The following is a 23740-nucleotide window of genomic DNA, read 5'->3' on the forward strand; positions in this document are numbered from 1 at the left end:
GACCTTAAGAACATCTTATTCCAACCCCCTGCCATGGGCAGGAACACCTTCCAATAGACCAGGTTGTTCAAAACTCTGTCCAACCTGGCCTTGAACACTGCCAGGGATGGAGCATTTACGACTTCTTTGGGCAACCTGTTCCGGTGCCTCACCACCCTCACAGTAAAGGACTTCTTTATATCTAACCTGAACTTCCCCTGTTTAAGTCACTTACCCCTTGTCCTATTGCTACAGTCCTTGATGAAGAGTCCCTCCCCAGCATCCTTGTAGGCCCCCTTCAGATACTGGAAGGCTGCTATGAGTTCTCCACGCAGCCTTCTCTTCTCCAAGCTGAACAGCCCCAACCTCCTCAGCCTGTCTTCATACGGGAGGTGCTCCAGTCCCCTGATCATCCTCGTGGCCCTCCTCTGGACTTGTTCCAACAGTTCCCTGTCCTTTTTATGTTGAGGACACCAGAACTGCACACAATACTCCAAGTGAGGTCTCACAAGAGCAGAGTAGAGGGGCAGGATCACCTCCTTTGACCTGCTGGTCATGCTCCTTTTGATGTAGCCCAGGATACAGTTGGTTTCTGGGCTGTGAGTGCACACTGAAGCCAGCTCATGTTCATTTTCTCATCAACCAACACCCCCAAGTCCTTCTCTGCAGGGCTGCTCTGAATCTCTTCTCTGCCCAGCCTGTAGCTGTGCCTGGGATTGCTCCGACCCAGGTGTAGGACCTTGCACTTGGCATGGTTAAACTTCATAAGGTTGGCATCAGCCCACCTTACAAGCGTGTAAAGGTCCCTCTGGATGGCATCCCTTCCCTCCAGCTTATCAACTGAACCACACAGCTTGGTGTCATCAGCAAAGTTGCTGAGGGCGCACTTAGTCCCACTGTCCATGTCACTGACAAAGATGTTGAACAGGAGTATAGGTGTATATAGGTGTATAAAATTACCATCAATCTCAACTGGTTTTGTCTGCTACAGGTAACCTTATGACTACGTTCAGTCTTTAACATACAGTGAAGCTATGTTGGTGGGAGAGAGAGAGAGTGCAAGCTCTTGGATAGTTAGCTGATTTGTCTTCATTGTATCAAAAAACTGCAAATATTTCAGAGTTTTGTAGTAAACGATAAAGTGTTGCTCTTGTTGAGCAATGTGTACTAGAAGTATCAGAGGAAAAAAACCTTCATATTGGTGACCTATGCAAGTGTCAAACATTAGACTCACTTAAAAGATTTTCAACCCTGAGCTGAGCTGAGGGGAGCAAAATAGGGGGTTCCTGGTCCACTGGCAGTGAGGATGCTGCACGGAGCAGGCATCTTCCCTTCCTCTGTCCTCCAAACCAGCATTGTTTTATCTCTTTGCTGCCAAGAGGGTGGTGACTTCTCATGGTTGAAAGGATTAAGTTGTATTTTCAGCCTAAATTACCTTTGCTACAAACCAAACCACTAAGTCTCTGATAAAACAAATTGCCCAAAATGCATAGGAAATGCTGTGTATTACAACTTTATTTAGTGACTACTATATGAATATTCAGAAGTAACCGGCCATGGATGAATAGTAAACAGATGACAATTGAACAAGCAGAAGAAACAAAATGTTTGTTTCAGATTATCTTGAATTCCAAGGGATACTTTATTATTTGGACTAAATACCTATTTGTTGGCTGCTGAGCAACTTCTAAAATAAGCGGGGAGGAGGGGAACAACAAGGAGGGCACTCTGCAGTTACATAGGAAAGATGTGTGGTAAAAAGCACTGGGTGGTAAGCTGTGAGAGGAGAGGCATGCAACTTACTCTGTTGGAAATGGGAACACAATTATCTCTTTAAAAAGAACTTATTTAAACTTGAAGGAGGAAAATGGTATCGGTGGGTGACATTACCACGGTCTTGTTGCAGATAAAGCAACTAGAGAGAAGATACGAAGGAAATGTTGTCTTGTCATTTTTTTATACTCAGCCCCAGTGCACTGTCTGTGTTCTTATTTGCTTACTATGCCAAAATTTCTTGGTAAGTGAAGTAACTCTGATGTATTTTTAGAAAGCGCACATGCAACTTTAAAAATGTGAAGGACACTCAAGCTTCATGCCAGTTTCATTTCCAGAAGGTTATTTTCACTGTAAAAACCAAGAACAAACAAAGAAAACACTTTTTTTTCTGCTTCCTCTTCAGTCAATACCCAAACTCACCTTCCCAGGTGGAGTATTAATTGGTTGCAGTCCTGGACTCATGAATGTTCCTAAGATCAAAGGGACACATACCGCAATGAAGAGCGGCATGTTGGCTTCTGAAGCCATCTTTAGCCAATTAATCAATGAAAATCTCCAGTCAAAGACAAAAGGTAAGATTGTTGTACCTTGATTTGCAATTACCCTGTGTTCAATTACAGTCACCAACAACTTAGCGGTAACTAAACCTGTCTGAATAATGCAAATAAATCATAAAATGAGTGTGCTGGTTTGAAAAGGTATCTATTGTTTATTTACTATATATACTGTTGAATGATTTAAGAAATAAAGTCCTCTTATTTTTAAGTATTGATCAAGTTTGTTCTTCACTCTTAATTGCAAGGATACTTTTTTCCTTCAATCCTCTTTTTCTGTCTTTATAGTATTCCAAGTGTTGAGACTTATGTGTATTTGTTTTTATGTGTAATACAGGCACATTGATGTAATGACCTGATCCTGACCACATTGTAGCCATTTATTTAAGCCTTGGTTGTTCCCTTAAATCTGCTAACAAAGGCTGTACAGCAAGAGAACCCAGTTAGAATTTCAGTCATTCTGGACATGGATGCTGTAGCCTGGTGCCTCATGATTATTACTTGTAGTGGTGGACTTAGTCCTAGTCAGCTGTTGTTCATCTAGAATGTGCAATACAGTATTAACAGGTTAAAGTGCTTAGAACTCCTCTGAAGTGATAAATGCTCTTACTGGGTAGTGTGCCGCTCGTGTTTGGTTATGGACAGGTTTTATATGCTGTCTCCAGTCTGGTCATGCAGTAGAATATAAGAGTCCACCTTCTCTGTGCACAGATAATGAGCTTTCTTCAGAGCCTTACATGCAACAAAAAATGTGGACTGAAGCATGTTTTCATGTACAGGCAAGGCTTTAAATGTAGTACTTAGAATAATGGTAATGAAGAATGGTGAAGGGGAAGCTCTCAGAATATTTTCACTTGAAAAAAAGAGGGTTTTTTTCTAAGATAATTACTTGGCTTTAACTACACTGCCATAGATGTGTCATGTGTCACGTGCAGTGTCTAGTATGTGTAAAGAATACAGTCAAAGAGTTTAAATCAAGCTTCTGGTCAAATACATCTCATTAACTTGCTGGTTACAAAGGGAGAAAAAAATGTTCTCTAGCACTGGCATCATCCATTGGGCTGTAGTCATAGTTACCGAAATCAGAATGTTTGTGGTTGCGTAAGTTGTAAAGAAAAAGCTTTTTAACTTGACAATTTCAAACTACCAACCTGGCTCATCCCAGGTAAATTCTCCTGGTCAGTTCTGGTCAATTCTTGGATTCTATGAGAGAACAGCTGTTCTCCCGTAAAGGTGCCAATGTAGCCACCTGGCCAGTTATATTTTACTGAGGTCTGAGACAATTTCATGCTGCTCATGGGTCATTTCATAGAGGCCACAAAGGAGCAGTATATACCTGCTGCTAATTGCCAGCAAAACAGATCTCTACAAGAGGCTGAAATACGTTGTCTAGTATATACTTAGCTTCCTATTCTGAAATTCTCATTTTGCTGCCTTCGTTGCTAACAGTTGTTTTTATACAGCCATTTTTTTTTACTTCAAGGATAGTCTTTATGTGCTGTAGGTACCTAACCAGTAATGTACTGCCTTAGGACTTCATGTGCAAGAATATGAAGAGAACCTGAAAAAGTCCTGGGTCTGGAAAGAACTGTATGCGGTTAGAAACATCCGACCATCCTGCCATAGCGTACTTGGTGTGTATGGAGGAATGATCTACACCGGTATATTTTATTGGCTGCTGCGAGGAATGGAACCATGGACATTAAAACATCCAGGTAATTTTATTCTCTCCTGAAAGAAGGTACTAAATTTTTGTGTCAGTCTTTTCTGGTCTCAGTTGAAGCTGGAGCACATCTGGTCAAGTGGCGAATGTAGAAAAGAAATGGACGTAAGTTGTTGAAGCAGACTTTGTCATGATGTAAATGAAGATACCAGAACACTGTTCTACTTAGCAGGTTTTTGTCTCAGAGAAAAGGTTACCTTGTATGAAATACTTCATTGTGATGACAAGGGAAGTTAAAATAGCTTAATGACATTCTTAGTTTAGTTAAAATAGTTTAATTGAATTAATTAAATGTTCTTGAGTAACTGCAAGTTACAGTTATTCTATATGGAAACTTATTTATTTAAAACATATTTAGGACCAGATTTTGCTCAGCTCAAGCCGGCCAAAGAGTGCACGCCTATTGAATATCCAAAGCCTGATGGAAAAATCAGTTTTGATCTCCTGTCGTCTGTGGCTTTAAGTGGTACAAACCATGAACATGACCAGCCTGCTCATTTAACCCTCAAAGATGACAGCATCCCTGTGAGCAGGAATCTGGCTGTATTTGATGGACCGGAACAAAGATTTTGTCCAGCAGGTGGGTAACAGAAATGTGTCTGAGCTGGTTTTGGAAGGTGAAAGACTTGAGCGCTTCATTGTGCACCTGAGTGCACCTGGCCTACTACTTAGTTCATGCATTCTATCCCAGTCCTCCTAGAAAAGGGTTCAAGTGCAGGTCTTAATATGTTACGTGAACAGTACTTTCATGATGAAATAATTAGCAAAGATGGAAGAAGGCAGTTGAATCACACTAGTAATACAGTTCCCTCTTTGCACTTGCTGGTTAGTAGAGCATACGTGCAGGGGGAAAACTGTTCAGTGAAGTGACAGCTCTCTCTTGCTCTTCACAGGAGTTTATGAATATGTTCCCCTGGAAACAGGAGAAGGATCAAGACTGCAGATAAATGCTCAGAACTGTGTCCACTGCAAAACCTGTGATATTAAGGACCCAAGTCAGAACATTAACTGGGTAGTGCCTGAAGGTGGAGGAGGACCAGCTTATAATGGAATGTAAACTGACAGGAAGTCTATTCAGTGACTTCTGATCACCAACAAATAAGTTTGGGAGTATTTTATGCTGCAGTGTAATTAAAAGTACAGCACTGACTTGAATGTATAAGAGTTTGAGGCTAATGTGCTGTTTTGAATTCTAGATATGACCGCTGTATTAAATGCAAAGTTGGTGCCTTCTGGTCAAACCCTTAGCCTTATTTAAATAGGACTTCTTTACAGGAGTTGTGTGGCAGGCAGAAGAAAGTTCTTCTCAGGACTGATGCAGGAACTTTGGATCTTGGATTTATTGCTGAAGTTCAGTGATTAACAGGAGCTATATCCAGAACTATGGGTATGGTGGAAGAATTTAGTACCTACCATTGAAAAGAGTATTCTCTATCTGAAGTGATTTACTATATGTAATCCGACCTTGCAGTACGGGGCGGGGGGGGGGGGGGGGGGGGGAGGAGGAAAAAAATAGTGACAACTTTCTACACTGATGTGAAGTGTTACACATTTTACATCAAATTTACAGTTGAGATTTTGTTTTCTCCTGATGGTAATATGGAGCCCATCTGCAATACAACCTGTAAAGTGCTTTAAAAAAAACAAGTGTAATACTTGCACCTTTGTTGTATGTAGCATTTTTATTCCTTAAAAGACATCAGGCCTCCTCTAATAAAAATTCTAACAGAAATCGGCTAAATTGTCTTGGTGTGAAACTATGCTTCTTAGAAAGCACTGTTAAGCTGCAAAAACACACCTGAGTGGCAAAACACAAGTTATTACAGCTTAAAAATAAAACCACTTCACCTTTGAACAGTTTGTCTTTATTATTAGACTTCTGAGTTGTAAACACTGAAAACTGCAGCACAGGGCAAATGAACAAAGCGGCTCCATTTATCCTTTTGCATGAGTTAGTGCATAGATTTAGAAGTTTAGGAAAAAAAATCAAGCAAACATTTTAGCGTAAGCTGCCTTCTCTTTCTCCTTCTGGGCTTTTATCTTCTGCTTGATTTTGAGTGTTTCCGTTTGGATAGCTGCTTAGAAAGAAAATCCACGATAGGGTTATGGTAATCTCTTTCCATTATGTCTCTTAATATGTCAAGACCAGCTCATACTGCTGCACCTTACCCATGTTATTTCATTTTATAGAACTGCATTAATCTTCAATTAGGTCAGATACACTAGCAGCAAAAAACCTAATCCCTACAGTAAAGTAGTCAGGTAGAGGAGGTTGTGGCAAGCACAGTACTAGTGCCAGCACAGAATTCATATGCCAAAAATCTTGTCCAATTAGACCAGGAAATTAAGTTAGTAAGACCTGTGTGACACAAGGAGGCATGTTCAAGAGGCATGTTGTTGACCTACGTCACCAAGTTACCCAGAGCAACAGAAACATCACTGCTGTATAAAACCAGGTGAGAACACTTCAGAGGGCGCTGTCAGTGCTGAAGTTGTTAGAGGCCAGCATTTTGGGCATGGCACTGGTATGAGTTCCTACAAAATACTACCCTGGTTAATTTGTTACATTCTTAAAAGTAAAGAATTTGTAAAGAAACAGCTTTATTTTACCTTTGTCTTCAGGGGCAATTTCATGAGCCTTTTTAAGATCAGCCTTAAAAATAAAAGAGAAACATAAGTTAATGTTCTGATGAAGTGTTTAGCTAAGATAAAAATTCTGTTAAATATTGTGATCATTACCAATGCCTGATCGAGATCTTTTACTCCCTGCCATCCTTGAGCCCGTCTGTAGAGAGCTTTAGTATTTGCTGGATCTATTTTAAGAGCCTGTAAATTTAATAAAATTGTCACGTTAACATTTCATATACTTCACAGCCTCCCATCTCCACAAATGGCACAGTTCACACCAGCAGACAGTACCTCCAGTTGGTTTGAGGGTAAGCTGTCAAAACATTAACTGTGTAAAAAGGAATGCTCTAATGTAGCACATTGAATAGCCAAGCTAATCAGTTTTAATACCGTTGCACCAGGAGTGGCCTTTTGTGAAGGGCAAGCATACATTGAGGATAAAATGGAACATCTGTGTATATATGTGCACATATAAATGTATGTGTATATATATATATGTATGTATGTATCTGTTAAGGCAAAGTTGTTACTGCAGTTCAAATTATCCTAACCTTGAGTCTCACAGTATAAGTCTGTATTGCAGCTCCTTCCTTCACACCAAAAAACCCCCTCAAATGGTGTCATAAATAAAACACACAGATTTCCTGTAAAGCTTTTTTCACTGTAGGCTAGAAAGATGCATCCAAGCAATCCATCTCATGCTTCAGAAACCTTGCCAAGTTCCAATCATTATGTCTTTTGAGCTGAACAGTTTCACTAATGTGTATATATGCCAGTATGGCACATCAAAATAGGAAATGGTGGCTGGGCAAAGAAGTTGTTCCACTATTTACTTATTTTTTTTAAGTACCTTAGTGAATTTGACTAGCTAGCTGTTTCCTTTTCTTGCCTGTGAAGATCGCATTTTTTTTTCTTACTGCAGATAGCTCTACAGTGTGTCTTTTTATTATTTTAAAGAATATATTGGAAAACTTTAATGTATGGCTTCATTGGTTCTACTTACTAACTTTAAATCAGTAATTAAGAATTATAGACACTGGAAAATGCATCCAGATTTTTTTACATCACTTCAGTACTGGCTGTTAATAAAAAGGCAGTATTGCTCTGGGCACCTGTCCTGACCTCTCTGCTATAAAGCCTGCATCTTCTTCTGTGTCAAAATTAGGAAATGAGGTGTCTGTATTGTGTACATATAGGTAGCATTCCTTGGTTTTAGCTCAACAACTGTGCTTACAGCTATTTTAGAGTTAGGTTGGTTTGACTATGTTCAGCCATTTGCAATTCCTTATTTACACCAAATAACGCATGTATTACAGGTTGTTAATTTAAATCGCTGTGGGCCTTAGGAAATCACAGAAGTGAAAAGTGTATGGTTTCTCATTAACAATTGCTTTGAACTCTCCTAGTTAACCTTAGGAAACTGCTGTTCTTATTAAAATTCTGATATGCTGTTTAACACTTGTTATGAGATGTAAGCTAAGTACCTTACAGAAATCTGTTGCAGCTATGGAGCTGCCTTTATCTAACAATTCTGTAATCTTAAAGTGTGGGGATTTTTTTCCACAGTGGCACATATTGTGGTTAATAATTTCCATCTGTAACGCTTCAATGCTGTTTCAATTTTTACCATTCTCTAGATGAAAGATATCACATTACACCGTTGCTGGTTTCTTATTTTCCTCATTCCCCATTTGTCCATTCTAAATATAGGTTTATGAAAGTTTTCCATGTGCTAACACCATCAGCAGGCTAGAAAGCAAGCCAGCTTTCTGAAGACCCTCACACACAGATGGGCCGAGACTCCTGCTTTCAGCATGAAGCCCTGGGAGGTTCTGCTCAGGATCCTCTACTAACAGGTAAGAACATTCTTCAATCACTTCCTTCAAAATTTCAGAGTTTTACTGAACTATTTAAAGTTTCCTCAAATGTACTAAATTCTGACAGTATGTCTATGTCACCATTCCTTCCTCTCCACCCTTTCATTCTATTATTTTTCAATGTTTCCATATTTATTATTTCCTTCTTTCCTCCTATTCACTGATTTCATCTCACTACTAAGCCTATCTGAAAAGGGCTTTAGTTAGAATAAAGTACAAGACCATCAGTCTAAAAACAAGTAGAATGTTTTGCTCGTGCCAGTATTCCAGAGAAAAGTATTCCTCTTTCACTGAAGACAGTTTTAACGTTGTAATACAAAAATCAGCTCTGCAAACCAAACTGACAGCGACAGTGTGCATTTTATCTGGCAGTAAGCAACACCCCTCTTTTGTTTGATTCTAATGAGTCATTTTCCATTTCAAAATCTTTTTTAAAAGCCATGTACTGGAAAAGTTAGTGATAACTTCACAATCAGCCTTCCACTTTGTTTACTTTCAAATCATAAAGCTTGTGAGAAGACTGTAAAAAAGCTTCGCAGTTTCAGTCTCCATTTTCTATCTAGGACAACTGTTAATCAAAATACTAGACATTAACTTTACCTCTGAACAACTTTCAATGGCTGCCTGCCAATCCGACAGTTTTAGTTTACAAGCACCAATGTTTAGAATGCAGGTCAGAGCAACAGTTTTTAGCTTTGGTTTGTCTACCTCCTCTGCCAGTGCTTCAGAAGCTTCTACATACCTGCAGAAAAACAGATTTACAAAGCACATGTATTAATTTTGCAACTCCCATTTTGTTCTGCCTTTAGCTATCTTTCTACAAGTATTTGCAAACTGGCCTATCCGAAGTGGTATTTTTAAAGCAGCTTCAATTCCACTATTACAAGTATCTATTAACTAAATATACAAGACCTATCCTGACAAGAAAGATTAACTCCCTGGTGGTGAACGTTTTCCTGTAACTCCTAGTCCTCCACTGTACTAGTAGCATTCTTTTTCTTAGACATATGCACTATTTAGATGGCATGAAACCATTAGGATTTCTCTCAGTGATTGTTTATTCCCCAAAACATGTTCTCATTAGTGGCCAAAAGCGCTACCACTGCACCTTCCATGTTCATGGGAAGTTTCATCTCTACTTCAGGTCCCTCAGCAATATTTTAATTGGTGTAGGAATCTATGGCTAAAATCAGACGCTAACTTTACCTTGTAAAGGAGGGTGGTTTATGAGCATTAATAACTCCACCTTCTTTCCACTGTCTTCACAACTTTTTTCCTGAACTTCAAAACTGACACTAGTTCAGGACTAAGCCACATCATTTAGAACATCTGTTTCACAGCAAAACTGGTAGGCAAACTGTAACTCATTCTTGAATTATGGTGTGCTAATGCTGTCAGTTTTTATGTCAAGTTGCATACATTCACATTTTGAGCATGCCATGATTAGTGCTCTCTTTGCAGATCAGTGCCTATGTAAGTTCTATTTCTGCATGCCCTATGACTGTTGCATGGCATGTATGCAACTTTGGATCACAGAAATAAGCAATACTTAAAAAAGATGAGAACCAGCAGAGAGAGAAAAGGGCAAAAAGCTAAGGAGAGTTATGTTTGAAATGAACATCTCTAATATTTATAAATCACACCAAAACATGAAAGACAACAAGAAGTAATATGGTGGGTTGTTTTTTTTTTAAATGTCAATTCTTACATATAAAATAAATAAATAAAAATGTTTAAGCACCAGTAGGAGAGGAAAAAGAACATAGAGTTATAATGGTTCCTGTTGGTAAAAAAAAAAAAACAAAACACCACTGCCAGGATGGTTTGCTGGTGAGCTGTAGTTAAGACATGGGAGATACCTCGCCAGGAGCTATTCTATGCTTTTCAGTTTGATGCAATGCCAGCTAACATACACCACTGTACATAAAGGTGTATACATAAAATACAGAAAGCATTTGATTTTAGTACGAAACAACAGGGCATGTCCACAAAAGTCTGACCTATAAAGATCAGCTGGAAGGATCGAATTTGTTTACCCCACAAAAGTTAGTATCCTTTCAATCCACAAAGACAAACAAATAGGGACCAAATAGAAAACATCTGCTCAAATTTGAAGAGCCTTCACTGGGTGGGCTTAAGAGTAAGCAAGGCAACTAGTTGTAAGGGATGATACTGCTCTACAAATGGAGAGAAGAAATGGACAGCTACAACACACAAAGCCCTAAAGATCCATTTCATCCTCTTTTCTGGGTGATTTCTGAAAGGCTTACACAGAAATCCTATTTACTTAAGGTTTTCTGTTGGTCTATGAGGGGCTTTTTGAGGCTGGGGGAAACGCTGCATCTTGAGTTAGTATCTGTAATTTAACAGATATTACATAGATATTTATGGCTCAGAAAGACATTTGTTTGAATCCCAGTCAGTTAAAAACTCAGCTGAAGCATTAAATATGCCCAAATTCTTTTTCTTTCATTGTTACTGCTAGTTAACCAGTGATCATTGAGAAGGTAGGGATAAAGGTCAGTATAACTTGAGAAAAAGAATATATACAGGAGAAGCTCATATACATAAAGCAAAAAGCATGAAAAAAAAGAAAGGAGCAGTATCGAAACAGAAGCAAGACCGCCATGATTTTGAAGGCATGATTCTGCAGTATACGTGGAGTCAGGATGGTGGTATGAAGCCTCAGAAAAAATAATGGCAAATTAATAAGGCTCACATTTGGGGTACTCGAACTGACCCGTTTGCTAAACCTACTGGTTTTTAGAAATCTGAGAAAAAAGTATCTCCCTCCTTTCCTGTCCATTGACTACCCTGTCTACTATTGTGCTTTCTTCCCAGTTATGCACCAGCACACCAAGAGTATTAAAAGAGCATTTAGTCAGTTCTAAACTATACTTCCTGCCTATAGCTCTTACCTATAGCAATGAGAAGACCTGCTTGAGTAAGTAGCTAAAAATCAACCAGATCTTTTCCAGATTTAGAAGGCTCTTTGTTTAAAAAAGAAGAAAGCACAGCAACAGGCACTTTTTAAATGCACGTATCACTGCTTGATATCAGTATTAATTTGGGTTACAAGAACTACCTGATTGAATGATGATAGCCTTACCGTAAACTTTTACTATACTTTTTAGCTGCCAGTGCCCAATTTTGCGATTTGAAGAAAGTATTTCCTATATTCTTTATGTCTTCTGCTATGGCCACAATCTTGTCAACCTAATAAAATAGATGGAAAATATAAAGTATGAATGTACTTATGAAAGAAGTCTTGAATAACTCAATGTTTAACCCAGGTCCATCCTCTTTCAAAGATTATAAAATCTCTGAATAAAAACATTCCAATTGTAGGCAAAGACTAGCTTCAAACCACTCCCATAAAATTTTCTACTTTTATGTAACACAATAGTCTGAAAGATTAAATTCCTAATGGGTTTTCTACAGTATAAAGGGTGAGAAAATACCAGAAACAACATAGCAGTTCAACTCCTTCCCCTAGATGCTGCTACCCACAGAGAGCTATATATAAAGGTGTTGACCGTTACTCATGTAAAAGAAGACATGTTAACAACCAAAGTATTCAACCAAGACTGACTTATTCCCCAGAAAAAAAACCTGTCTTCTGCTTCTCAGAATGGTAAGAGTCCCCTGAACTCTGCACACACTCAAACTAGAGGTTTTTTCAACACAATTCTTCTATCAAAACACTTAAAACACCTGTAGAAGGAGAAAAAGAACAACTGCCTGTCTTTATTGAATCCATTGTTTCTATTTCCAGAATGGCATACATTTCCAGTGTTAAGTTACTTTTCCAGTGGCAATGAAAGTTTATAATTACTGCTGTCTATAGCACAGCTGTCTTAAGCTCCGTCGAATGTATATATTGCCATTTGTAATGCTATCGGTTTACCCTTCTACTCTACTAGAATCAGTGACCTTGGAAACAAACTGATTACAGCATGAGACCAATGTCATCATGGTTTCTGTAATTAGTTTATACGAACTAGTTTAAAGGCAGGCACCTGCCAACTTCAGTTCTGAACCACAGCAAATGCTATCTATCCTAAAACAATTCCACAGGCTGAAGTCATTCTCAGTGGCCTTATACAAGGAGTGTCTTGGTTTCTAGCTGTAATGTTTCTTTACTGTTCTATTTCCAATACTCTATTTGGAACCTACACGTGCAGCCTCCTTTTTCTGCCCCTCTGTAAATTCACTGATTTACAGTTTGTCTATTTCACTTCATGAAGAAGTAAAAACCTGCAGAAGAGCTGCTTTTACCAGTCTGCTCCCTAGCTCTCACCGTCAGGTCTCCCTTCAGTTTGAACAACCTAAGCAGCAAACAACTACTGGGAATTGAACACAACTAGCTCTGATGTAGTGAAAATCTTTTTTAAAGGTTGATCTTTTATTATTTCTAGTACGTGAAGCAAAATATTTTTAAGGATGGATATTTTAAAAGTTGCACAGAAAAAGTGTGTAAGTCCAACATTTAGTCATCTGCAGGATGGAGATCCAGTAATTGCAATTTGTCACTACAGCACAAACAAGATTAGAAAGAAATGAAGGACAGAAAAACAAGTGCAGTAACTGTTAAATAACTGTTGTTTAAGTTAATGGGGGAAAAATCAGCTGCAATTAGTACTGGAAAAAAGAGAGAGCAATCCACTCCCACAGCACTCTCTTTCCTAAAACTGACTGTCACCATTTAATCAGGACCTTGACTGATTCCTAAGAACAGAAGGGTTAGGAGAACATCATCACAGATTACCTACCAGGTTTACATTCTGTAAAATACCTTGAAAGAAAAATACTTACATCTTTCAAGTCCATATCTGAATCTTCAGGAAAATCTGGATGAGCATCTCCAGATCCATCCTGGGGCACAATTCCCCAGTCATCTCCTTCCTTTAGTTCTCCACATTCTGCAATGACGCACAACTGAAAAAAATAAAGTATAAATAGCAGTGTTAGTTATTAAGACAGCTTCCCCCCAAAACAAAGCTACAACTGATGAGTGCTCTTTCAAATTCAGTAAAAATGCTTTTTCATCAGTTGTTTGGGTACAATGATTTCAGAAACCCACCACTTCATTAGCCTACCCTCATCACAGAATCACAGAATAGTTTGGGCTGGAAGTGACCTTAAAGATTATCAAGTTCCAACCCCCTGCCACAGAAAGAGACACATTCCACTAAACCAGGTTGCTCAAAACCTGTCCAACCTGGCCTTGAAAACTGCCAGAGATGGGGCAGCCACAGCTTCTCTGGGCAACCTGTGCCAGTGCCTCACTACCCTCACAGGGAAGAACTTATCTAATACACAATATCTAATCTGAATCTTCCCCTCTTTCAGTTTAAAGCCATTCCTCCTTGTTCTATCCCTGTATGCCCTGGTAGAAGTCCCTCTTCAGATTTCAAAAGGCTTTTGTCGCAGAAAGCATTAAGTTCAGAGGAGCAGCATTCCATGAACACCATACCCACGCTCCATGGAGAGGCTGGAAGAGGAACTGGCAGCAGGCTGAGCTGCAGCAAAACACAAGACATGGAAGTTCTACTGCATTAGAGAAGACAGTTCTTTCTTAACATACTAAGTCTTTTAAAGTTACAGAGGTACTGATTTTTCAAACCACAGACTTGAGTTGACCTACACACCAACTGCTTTTACAGAAATACAAGAATTACATATCCCTTAGGTAGGATTGTGAATTCCACCTTTTAATTCCACCACCCATCCTACACTTCTAGCTGTGCATTTCCACCTTCACCCTGGTAGAGGCTTCCACCCTCACAGCTGTGTTGAACAATAAATATTTCTTTTGTGCAGGGGAAATTTACAGCAAAACAACAAAAGCCTCTTGACAAGGACAGCAAAATGGAAATTAACACTGTTCATAAAAATAACTGCCTAACATTTAACAGTTGTATACATTACACCAAGCATTTATAATAAGTGAATATACATCATATAATGGAAGAATAAACATCATCTGTAGGTGCTCTGGATTTTGCTTACCTTAGCAGGAGTTTCTCCTTTCACTTCAACATTTTCCAGTATTTTAACTACTCCCATTCCTTTGATCACTTGGCCAAACACCACATGTTTCTTATCCAGGTGAGAAGTAGGCACCGTTGTAATGAAGAATTGAGAGCCATTAGTACCAGGTCCTGCATTTGCCATGCTCAGCAGCCCTGGTTTATCATGCTGTGTTGGGGAAAAGAAAATTCACAACCTATAAAAGATCTATTATAAAACCATACAGAAGATCCTGTAAGGCAGTTAATATATACAGCAAGGACAGCCGTAATGGCAACTTGGTAAACGAGTTACATATAGTTAGCAATTAATTTTACCCATCAGGACTGAAGAGGGCAAATACCCAGCTCTGCACCTTTACTCGCCACATAGCAGTCCAGCAAGCAGAGCCGCCTGTGTGACTTGATGCTGTAACATCTGTCTGCTTCTGGTACACTCAATCCCTGCAGTGCTGCCAAGTTTGGACAGATCGCCTGAGAGACACGTGAAATTCCTCCCTGGATTACTCAAGACCACTGGCCTTGAGAAACAAAGATAAACACCACTTAAACCAACTTCAAAGTTACACTCTCAGGATGGGTATGTATTGTTAATTTTATAAAGGCTGCTCACCCAAAGTATGTTGTAGAACTGTGGAGTTTATGGGTCTGTGGTCTTTATTATTTAAAGGTTGGGGGAGGAAGGGGAGAAGGTTAACTCCTTCACTTTCACAGAGAGCCAGTTTTTATTCTGTTGCGATTTTTAACCATCTAATTATTTTGGCTTATGTTACCGGGCCACAAACTAACAAAAATTTATTAAACAGCCCAACATGAGAAAATATTGTTTATCTTGTTTGCTGCAAGTACTTTTTCCTTCTTTGAAATAAGAATTATCTTGCACCACCACATAAATTACTTCATTTTCACTTGTACTGCAAAAATGTACTTTTCATATGTCTTGCAATTCTCTTGTTAAACTGGCATGACACAGCCAGTAAGATGTTATTCTCCCCAGGCTGATCTGTTATTAAGTGTAAGGAACCCTGTTTAACTTAAATCAGCATGTTATACCACGCATATATACTGAAGCATGCAAACTGTGGTATTCCTAAGAAACTTGATATTCTGGGGAGAAGGGGAGGGAGACCACCATAGCAACTGTCAGACTTCAGAGAACATCTCTCCCAACTGTAATTACGTCTATGATGAATGGGCTACATTTCCAGCTATTGCTCCAAACCCGGTAATGGACTTTGACACCTGACTAGTAGAGTATTACTATATTTTGTTTTCCTACAATATTGTTCAGAGGCAAACACAATTGCAGTCAGGGCTTTGTTTTAGACATGGGTCAACAATGCCTGTAATTTTTTTAGTCAGTATTATTGAGGAGTCATTCATATGCTATCACATAATTAGACATATGAACACAGTTAATTCCAGTGCTGAGACTGTTACACCTACAGCTCCGGGTGTCTTGGCTGCTGTAAGGGGTACTTGAAAAACGTGTTATTTTTGTTGTTTCCAAGTGGTACTCCTATCCAGGTTCAAGATGTGATTACTCACAAGGGGTTTTTTCCTGCCACACGGCCCTTTCTGTACAGCTGAGAACACAGACGAGCACTCAGAAACAATTATTATGATTGCAGTTTTTCTCCAGAACAGCTAAGTCTGCTATCCAAAACATCTAAGTCACAGTGTACAGGTAGTACTTAGATTTGAAGATCTTCAAATACTGTTTAAATTGTAGGCTTAAAGTGTGCATACCTACTGCACCGCATGGTAAAAAGCAGTCTTCTTCCCTTCCTGGAATAGCCATTTTTAAAGCCAGGTAAAATGCTTAAAATGCTAAAATGCTTACAAAGATTTTTTTCAGAAGTCAATTTATGTCAAAAGACAGACTCTGGAGGCATCAACTGCATTTGATTTTGATAACGACGAGAAGCCTGAACAATGGTAATGGACGTTTTGAAAGCTATGCCTTTGCAAAAGAAACAAGAAAAGATAAAGGATACACCCTGAGAAAACTGCTGATCTAAAATTGTACTTGTGGTCTAAAGCACATGCACTTGCAGTCTCGCTGGTGTCACTTGATCCTGATTTTGAGGACAAAGATTGTTCCATAATTTCCTACTCTTGCAGCGCAGCTCCTGCCTCTCTTCACACTGCTGGGCTGACAAAACTGCTAATGGTTGCTAGTAATGGAACAGTGAGCTCTGATACAAGAGTGGGAATAAGTAATGCAAAGAGTAGGAATTTCTGCCATCAAAGAGAGCATCTTTTAAAATTACATCCTCAAATTGAGGCCTTTGCATATTAAAAAACTTGCTTTGTTCACATCACGTTTTTCCAACATTTTGGGTGAAAAAAGCCACTTGTGAACAACCATTTACTTCTCTTACCATTGAAAATAAATGTAGTGGGGAAAATGCTTTCTTTCATCTTTTGGATTAATTCTGTGATCTACCATGGATTCCCTACTTCTTAAGACAGGTATTTCTCACATCTGATCTCCTGCATGTTACTAGTATATGAAAAAAAAATGGTTAAAAAATCCATTAAATGCTAACATACTGTATATGTCTGAGTAACAAAATTTGCCACTCTCTTATAATAATACCCTTAATTTGATGAGAACTAAAATACTGTTTCAAATGAATTTCTGATGGTGCAATTAAAAAGAAAAATTGAGCTATGGTTGACTTTGTTCAGTGAAGTTGACCTCATTTTGTGTATTCATACATGTATTTCTTCTGTACTCAACAAAGACTTTAAGGACAAACCAGTTGTGGCTTTTTTGCTGCATTCGTTTGAGTGCTTAAAAATACGTGAACCTTGGACTAAACAGTGCTAATTCTGAACATCAAGAAAAACAAAAATCAGTGAAACTTCAAAAACTGAACACAACCAGTATTTTCAATGGAGTACCTTATAATGAAAGTTTTCATCTTCAAATTTTTCACCATAGATACTTTCTCCACCTGTGCCATTTTGGTTTGAGAAATCTCCACCCTGGACCATGAACTGCTTTATAACTGTAAAAGAAAATTATTATAAAATATAGCAGCAAAGCAGGAAAGGCACGAAATAAAAATAATTTGGAGATGATGAGCAATCCCTGTCAGCAGCACCCACACTTAAATAAAACCAAAACCCACCCTTTATTTATTAAGTGTCCCCTAAGTACTCCTTTTCAGTTGACATTTAATCCTTTACCTGAAATTCATTTCAACCTACTCACAGTGCACATTAGACTAGTTTTACTAACTTACTAGTGCGTTTATATTTTACTATTGTCAATGCATGGTAAGAACATCTCATCATTAGGAGGATCAGAAAGTCAAAAACTTTACTTTCAGTCAAGCTACTTCTTAAACAAGTGCTCCAAAATATTATTTATTTCAAATACTGATAATGTAGGACTTCTGTTACCAACAGGAAAAGAGGATTTCATAGAACTTACTTCTGTGGAAAGGACATCCTTTGTAATGGAGAGGTTTTCCAGTGGTAGGCCCCGTTCCTTTCTCTCCCGTACATAACGCACGGAAATTTTCAGCAGTTTTAGGTACAACATCAGCAAATAATTCAAAGACAATGCGTCCAACTGAAATGAGAGATGAATGAAGCATATTTTTAAGTCCCATCCTTGGCATGATGATGTGTTACTGGGCAAATGAAATCAATGTTTCAGACTTGACTGTTATTCAGTTTGCATTTTGGGGTTGTTCAATGGCAACTGCTGGCACAGATACAGCAGATTTTTAGCAAGATTATCAGCAAGAATGAATTCCACTATCAAGAACACTTTAAGGGGAATAAAGCCAGATTCTGCCAAAAATGTCAAATGCATCTTTTGCCAGGGAAATGTATGTAGGAAATTACACACACATGTATTAAAGCCAAATTATGTACTTTAACATGTATACTTATGTCTATTTTAACATATATATGTAGTTTATTCAATCAAAAATAGACAAAATTTAAAAAGACTGGTTTGCCTTTTATTTGATCAAAAAGCTTATGCCGAACAGGTATACTAACCTTACTCCTCTTAAACCCCAATTTTACTAAGGTGCAGTAATACCTGAGGATGAATAATAGCTATTTACAGTTACGGATGCTGCAAGCAATTGTTAAATCAAAAAATGTACGTGTTTTAACTGAAGGAAGTGAAACCTGTGTAGCTAACAGATCCTGTAATAGTTGATAAATGGATTCTGTGTCAGTCTCATCTTTTCACAAAGTGGGTTCTCAGGGAGCTGTTTCTCACTCCTAGCAGCTGCCATCAGTTGATGATCCTGTTTTCTCATCAGCCTCACAATTAGTTAACGTAACTTCACTTTACCGGAAGCTAAATGTAAATATATTAATTCTAATTAATACAGGAATGAAAACAAATTAGAGAACTGGAAGTCAATAACCACAAATCCTCTTGCAGACTTGCTTCTTTTATTCTTTTGAGCAGCAGAACAAATACATGAGAGGTGCTGCCTTGACAAAGGCAGCATCTATGTTCACCCATGCGAACGCTGGGAACCTGCACTTTCAAGCACCATCCCAGCTCCCACGTTGTTGTTTTCGGGTTTCCATTTTGACCGTTCACGGAGATTTTCCAGTGACCTCCTCCAACCCTGGCAATGGGCGCCGAGGGCACAACCAGGCCCGCCTGAGCTTTCACCTCCTTACACCGCAGCTGCCCGGCTCAGCGGGCCCACAGTGGCTGGGTGGTCACCGCCGGGAGGCAGAACCCTTCCTGACCAAGGCCGAGCCCTGCCGGGGGGTGAGCAGGAGCAGGGGAGCGCGCCGCGGCCTGCACCCACATGGCCGCGGCTGGTGCGCGTCTCTGAGGGGAGCCTGTGGCAGGGCGTCAGCGGCTGCACCAGAGGTGCCCGCTCCCGCGCATCCCGCACGGACACTGCTTCAGGTGGGCAGCCCCGCGGCGGGGTACCCGTGCAGCCATGTGCCCCGTTTCCCTCGGGCCTGCCGGTCCTGCTGGGGAAACCTCGGAGGGAGCGCGCAGCGCCCCCGGGGAAGCCCCTCCCGGCCCCAGGGACTGCCGTTCACGGCGGGCCGTGCTTCTCCTCCTCCCCTGAGGCCGCTGTCTGTACCCGCAGCCCGGGGGACGCCAGCCGGCGCGGTGCGGGGCCCAACCCTGGTTGTTCCTCCTCGTCGAGAAGGTTCCGCTCCGCGGCCTGGCCCGGGCGTGAGCCACGCAGCTCCCGCCCGCTCCCCACCGCCCGGCCCGGCCCCCGAGCCTTCAGCGCAGGGGTGTCCCCAGCCCCCCCCGACCCGGTCCGGGCCCCGCCGCTCCCGCCCCCTCCCCACCTCGCTCGCCCCCGATGTCCACATCGAAGAAGGTGCGGGGGTTGGAGGGCTGGCTGGGCCGGGCCACAGGCGACGGGTGCGACATACCGCAGCTGCCCGCCGGCGCGCTGGCTCCGCCTGCCCGGCCGCCGCGGGGTCGGGGCCTCTCGCCGCTCCTCCCACCGGCGGGGCGGGTGGCGGTGGAGCAGGGACCGCGGGGGGGAGGCTGGCCCCGGGCTAACGGTGGCAGGGGCCGCTGCTGTCAGGCGAGGACGGGAGAGCCGGGGCTCTGGCGCTGTCCCGCGGTGCCCCGGCGCGGCCCCGCCCCGCCGTCCCAAGCCGCTGGTGGTCTGGCTGCGGGCGGGGTGCCGCACCGCGGAGCCAGGGCCCCGCGGATGGCCGCAGGAAAGGCCTGCCCCTGCGGCCTGCCTCTGAGCAGCCTGAAATGCGTGGGGGTAGTGTGCAAAGGAAAGAATGCCCGCTTCTTCCTTGAGTTTTTACACACACAGAGGAGGCCTGGAGAGGCGGGTGAGGATAAGGATTTCTAATTGTGCCGGGGATCATGTTTCGGGAGAGAAATGCAGACTTCGTGAAAAGCTGCAACCCATGGAAAAAATGGGCACGTTGTCACAAGTGACTGTCAGAAACCCCGAATAACTCCTGTCTTCTTAAGGTCTGAAAACAAAATGTGTTTCTTCCCAAAGTGTGAGTATCACAATAACTACTACAAGGCAGTCTCTTTCAGCCACTTGCATTGACCAAGGGATGTGAATACCATCAGAGGACTTTGTTGGGGCTCCTCAAGGTGCAGAATTCCCAAGTGGATGAATGGTCAACATGGCCACATCCTGCGCTCACTGGCATCAGGAAGGCAAGGTATGTGTTGAGGGAAAAGCAGAAGGGTGCTGGGCTTGGACTCCTGCAAACTTACAGCCTTTTGGGGAATGCAGCTGAGTTAAAGAAGCCTCTCTATTCCTTGGACTTCTCTAATCCATCCCAGAAAATTCTATATTCATCTTTTGATTCATTGTATCATCCAAAGGCTTTCTCCTTTAATTCATGTCATCTTTGTATGTTTAGACTTGAGTTTCACCAAGCTGTTTTTCATCTCTCTTTCACTGTGTTCTTAATATTAGACGTGTCAGAGGGCAGTTGTAATTCCCAGACTGAAAGAAAAGTAGCATTGATATTACTAACACTGTAGTCCATATACTTCATCACGATCATTCCTACAGCCTCTGTGCAGATGTTGGATAGAAGAGGTGATTGCCACCAAGTACTGTTGCGTATTGCATCTGGGAGCCCTTAACAGAAGGAAAAGCCGTCTGCTACCATCTGGGAATGCTTAGTGAGGAATCAGTGGAACCATGCTAAGGCATTTCTCTCTCTGAGCCAGGTCATGCAGCTGTGCTGGAGGTTCCACAATGTCAAAGGCACCAGAGCTCTGAGTCACCTGTAAGTCACCAGACATCTGGCTGTGGTCACTGGCTGAGATATTTTTATCATTACGCTCAGCCTAGGTGAGGTGCAGTGGTGTGGGAGAAGTGATCTCAGCAAGGCAGTTGCTAGCCAAGTGAGTACGGTCTAGAAGAGATTTCTTTAGCAGACATCAGAGTAAATTGTGTTTTGTTGAGTGTGTCCCCCGCAAGAGCTGTTGGCAGCTTCCTCTCAGGAAGAAGCAGTGATTCATGCTTCCAGGAGCAGGCTTACGCAGTCCCTGCAGGTTTTTTTCCGGCCAAGTTGGAATAGTCTAGATTCTAGATTAGTAATTCATATTGCAGTAGCTGCTCGGGAGTCCCTATGTGCAAGGTACTTTACAGGTACAAAGAAAGAGGCAGTCCCTGTGGTAATTTGGAGATGTGAGCTAAATGACAGAAATCAAGCAACTTTCTCAGTGTTAGTAGGAGATTCTGGAAAATATGTGAACTGAATGAGTACCTCCAAAGCACAGCCGTAGCATAATTACATATTAATTTATAGTCATTGACAGATTGTAAAAACAAGTATAGTGTCACCTCTGTCAAGAATTTACTGAGTGATTTTATGTTCAAATTATTACATTAAGTTATACACAAAATTGCTAGCCTAATGCTGCAGCCCGATTGAATGCAAAGATCAGAGAAGGGGATCAGCCCGTTGTAAAAATCTTTTTTTTCACTTCCTCTCTTCCTGACTAAAGAAGCTATCATTGATAAATGCTTAGAAATGCATATATATTCTAAAACTTGCATTCTGTTGAAGACACAATAAGCAAATTTATTTCATAGTCATTCTAGCCTGTCAAACAGCATCCTTGAAAGAATAAATTGTAAAATAAAGATAATTGTTGATTGTGTAAGCTAGGAAAATTGTTGCTGGTTGTGTAAGCTAGGAAAGTATTTAAACATTCAGATTAGGATTTTTTGCCTTTTTGTTTCATTTTCTTGCTCTTTCTCACTTCTAAATCTGTATTTGACACTGTAAAGAAAGTAGAAGCTTAAACATGTTCATTCCACCAGAAGGTGAGTGCTTTGGCTCGCTGTAGAACTGCCTTGTCTAGGGATATTAAAAGCCATTTTGGTCTGTATAAGAGTAGTTGTCTGTGGGGTTTTCACTAGACGGAACTGTAGCTTCAGAATATGGTCCAGTAGAGTCTGATGGGATCCACCTGAGGAGTGACTGAAGCACTCACCTCACTGGCTTTCAGAACAGGTATTAAAGAAACTGTCAATAAGCAGATTCTTGGTAACAGGCTTGGTACGGACACTTTCACTGCCTTCTGTGAAATAGAGCAGCCACTCAGCCAGTTGCCGTGTGACACACAGGGTGCATCATGTGCTGTTCCCATGTGACCTGGCACATCAAGCATGTCATCTTCATGAGAGAGACATGAGACAGGAGAGAAAAAAATAGATCTGTTTTCTCATCATTAGGCTTATTGTTTTCCGGCTGAACCAAGTCTCTTTCTCCATAAAGCTGAATAAAGAGGTCCTAGATGAAACCCATAATGAGCAGTTACTGACTCTAAAATTATTCCTCTAAGCTGAATTAAAATGCAATGTTAAACAATGAAAGAACTGTATGTACTTATCTTGGGATGTTTTAAAAAGAAAAGTGTCTACACAGAGCTGACATAATATGACAGAAATTGAAAGAAGTCATGCATTTACTCATCACTTTCAGATACACTGATTCTAAAGAAATAGTTTAGCTAAAAACCAAGCAAAAATAAGCAGACTTTTTAGCTGTATATTGTAGCTCTGCTTAGAACATGTTTCAGAGGCAAATAACAAAGAGTAACATTTAGGACCTGAGAAGATATGGTAGAAGGTGCCTATGACTTCTACTAACAGTACAGCCATGGCTTGCAAGGAGAGGCCCAAAGCATTAGCGAGCTGCTGGCCACAGTTGCCACAGTGATGATGTGGGATGACAGTTTTGTTGCTGAATTCCTGCCCTCACTTCTGATACAAATGTATGTCCTGTATATTACTGCACTTTCATGTCAATGCATACTACTGTTTATCGTAGTTACCACCGAAAGGTATTAAAGGGCTTGTTCAACCTGGAGAAGAGAAGTCTCCAAGGAGATCTTAAACCAGCTTTCCAGTACCTAAAGGGAACCTACCAAAAGCTGGAGAGGGACTTTTTACAAGGGTGTGTAGTGACAGGACAAGGGGAAATGGCTTTAAACTGAAAGAGAGGAGACTTAAATTAGACATTAGGGAAAACAATCTTCACCTTGAGAGTGGTGAGACACTGGCACAGGTTACCCAGAGAAGCTGGAGATGTCCCACCCCTTTCAGTGTTCAAGGCCAGATTGGACAGGGCTTGGAGCAACCTGGTCTAGTGGAAGGTGTCCCTGCCTGTAGCGGGGGGGGGGGGGGGGGTGTTAGAATTAGAGGA

The 23740-nt window shown here is 40.9% G+C and overlaps 2 protein-coding genes across 5 annotated transcripts in view; one reads left to right on the top strand and one right to left on the bottom strand.

The window, feature by feature from the left end:
• The window catches only part of ETFDH (electron transfer flavoprotein dehydrogenase), a 19160-nt gene extending 13273 nt beyond the window's left edge, over positions 1–5887 (top strand). For all 3 annotated transcript variants that reach the window (XM_065693691.1, XM_065693701.1, XM_065693711.1), the window contains exons 10-13: positions 2159–2327; positions 3842–4024; positions 4391–4612; positions 4926–5887. In XM_065693691.1, the coding sequence (XP_065549763.1) occupies positions 2159–2327; positions 3842–4024; positions 4391–4612; positions 4926–5089 (738 nt within the window). In that variant the 3' untranslated portion in view covers positions 5090–5887. The remainder of the gene's footprint in view (positions 1–2158; positions 2328–3841; positions 4025–4390; positions 4613–4925) is intronic.
• On the bottom strand, positions 5876–20223 carry PPID (peptidylprolyl isomerase D). 2 transcript variants are annotated; one of them, XM_065693724.1, is made up of 10 exons: positions 19877–20223; positions 18015–18155; positions 17480–17586; positions 14550–14738; positions 13353–13475; positions 11647–11753; positions 9138–9279; positions 6772–6858; positions 6643–6685; positions 5876–6110 (listed from the first exon to the last, which is right to left on the bottom strand). In XM_065693724.1, the coding sequence occupies exons 1-10, from the start codon at positions 19959–19961 to the stop codon at positions 6019–6021; spliced, it is 1116 nt and encodes a 371-aa protein (XP_065549796.1). In that variant the 5' UTR covers positions 19962–20223; the 3' UTR covers positions 5876–6018. The 2 variants fall into 2 exon arrangements, with proteins under 2 accessions (XP_065549796.1, XP_065549803.1); XM_065693731.1 differs by having other exon boundaries at positions 5876–6107; positions 19877–20213.
• Positions 20224–23740: the final 3517 nt, after the last annotated feature.

This window comes from Lathamus discolor, chromosome 1, assembly GCF_037157495.1.
Source record: "Lathamus discolor isolate bLatDis1 chromosome 1, bLatDis1.hap1, whole genome shotgun sequence".
Taxonomy (NCBI): Eukaryota; Metazoa; Chordata; class Aves; order Psittaciformes; family Psittacidae; genus Lathamus; species Lathamus discolor.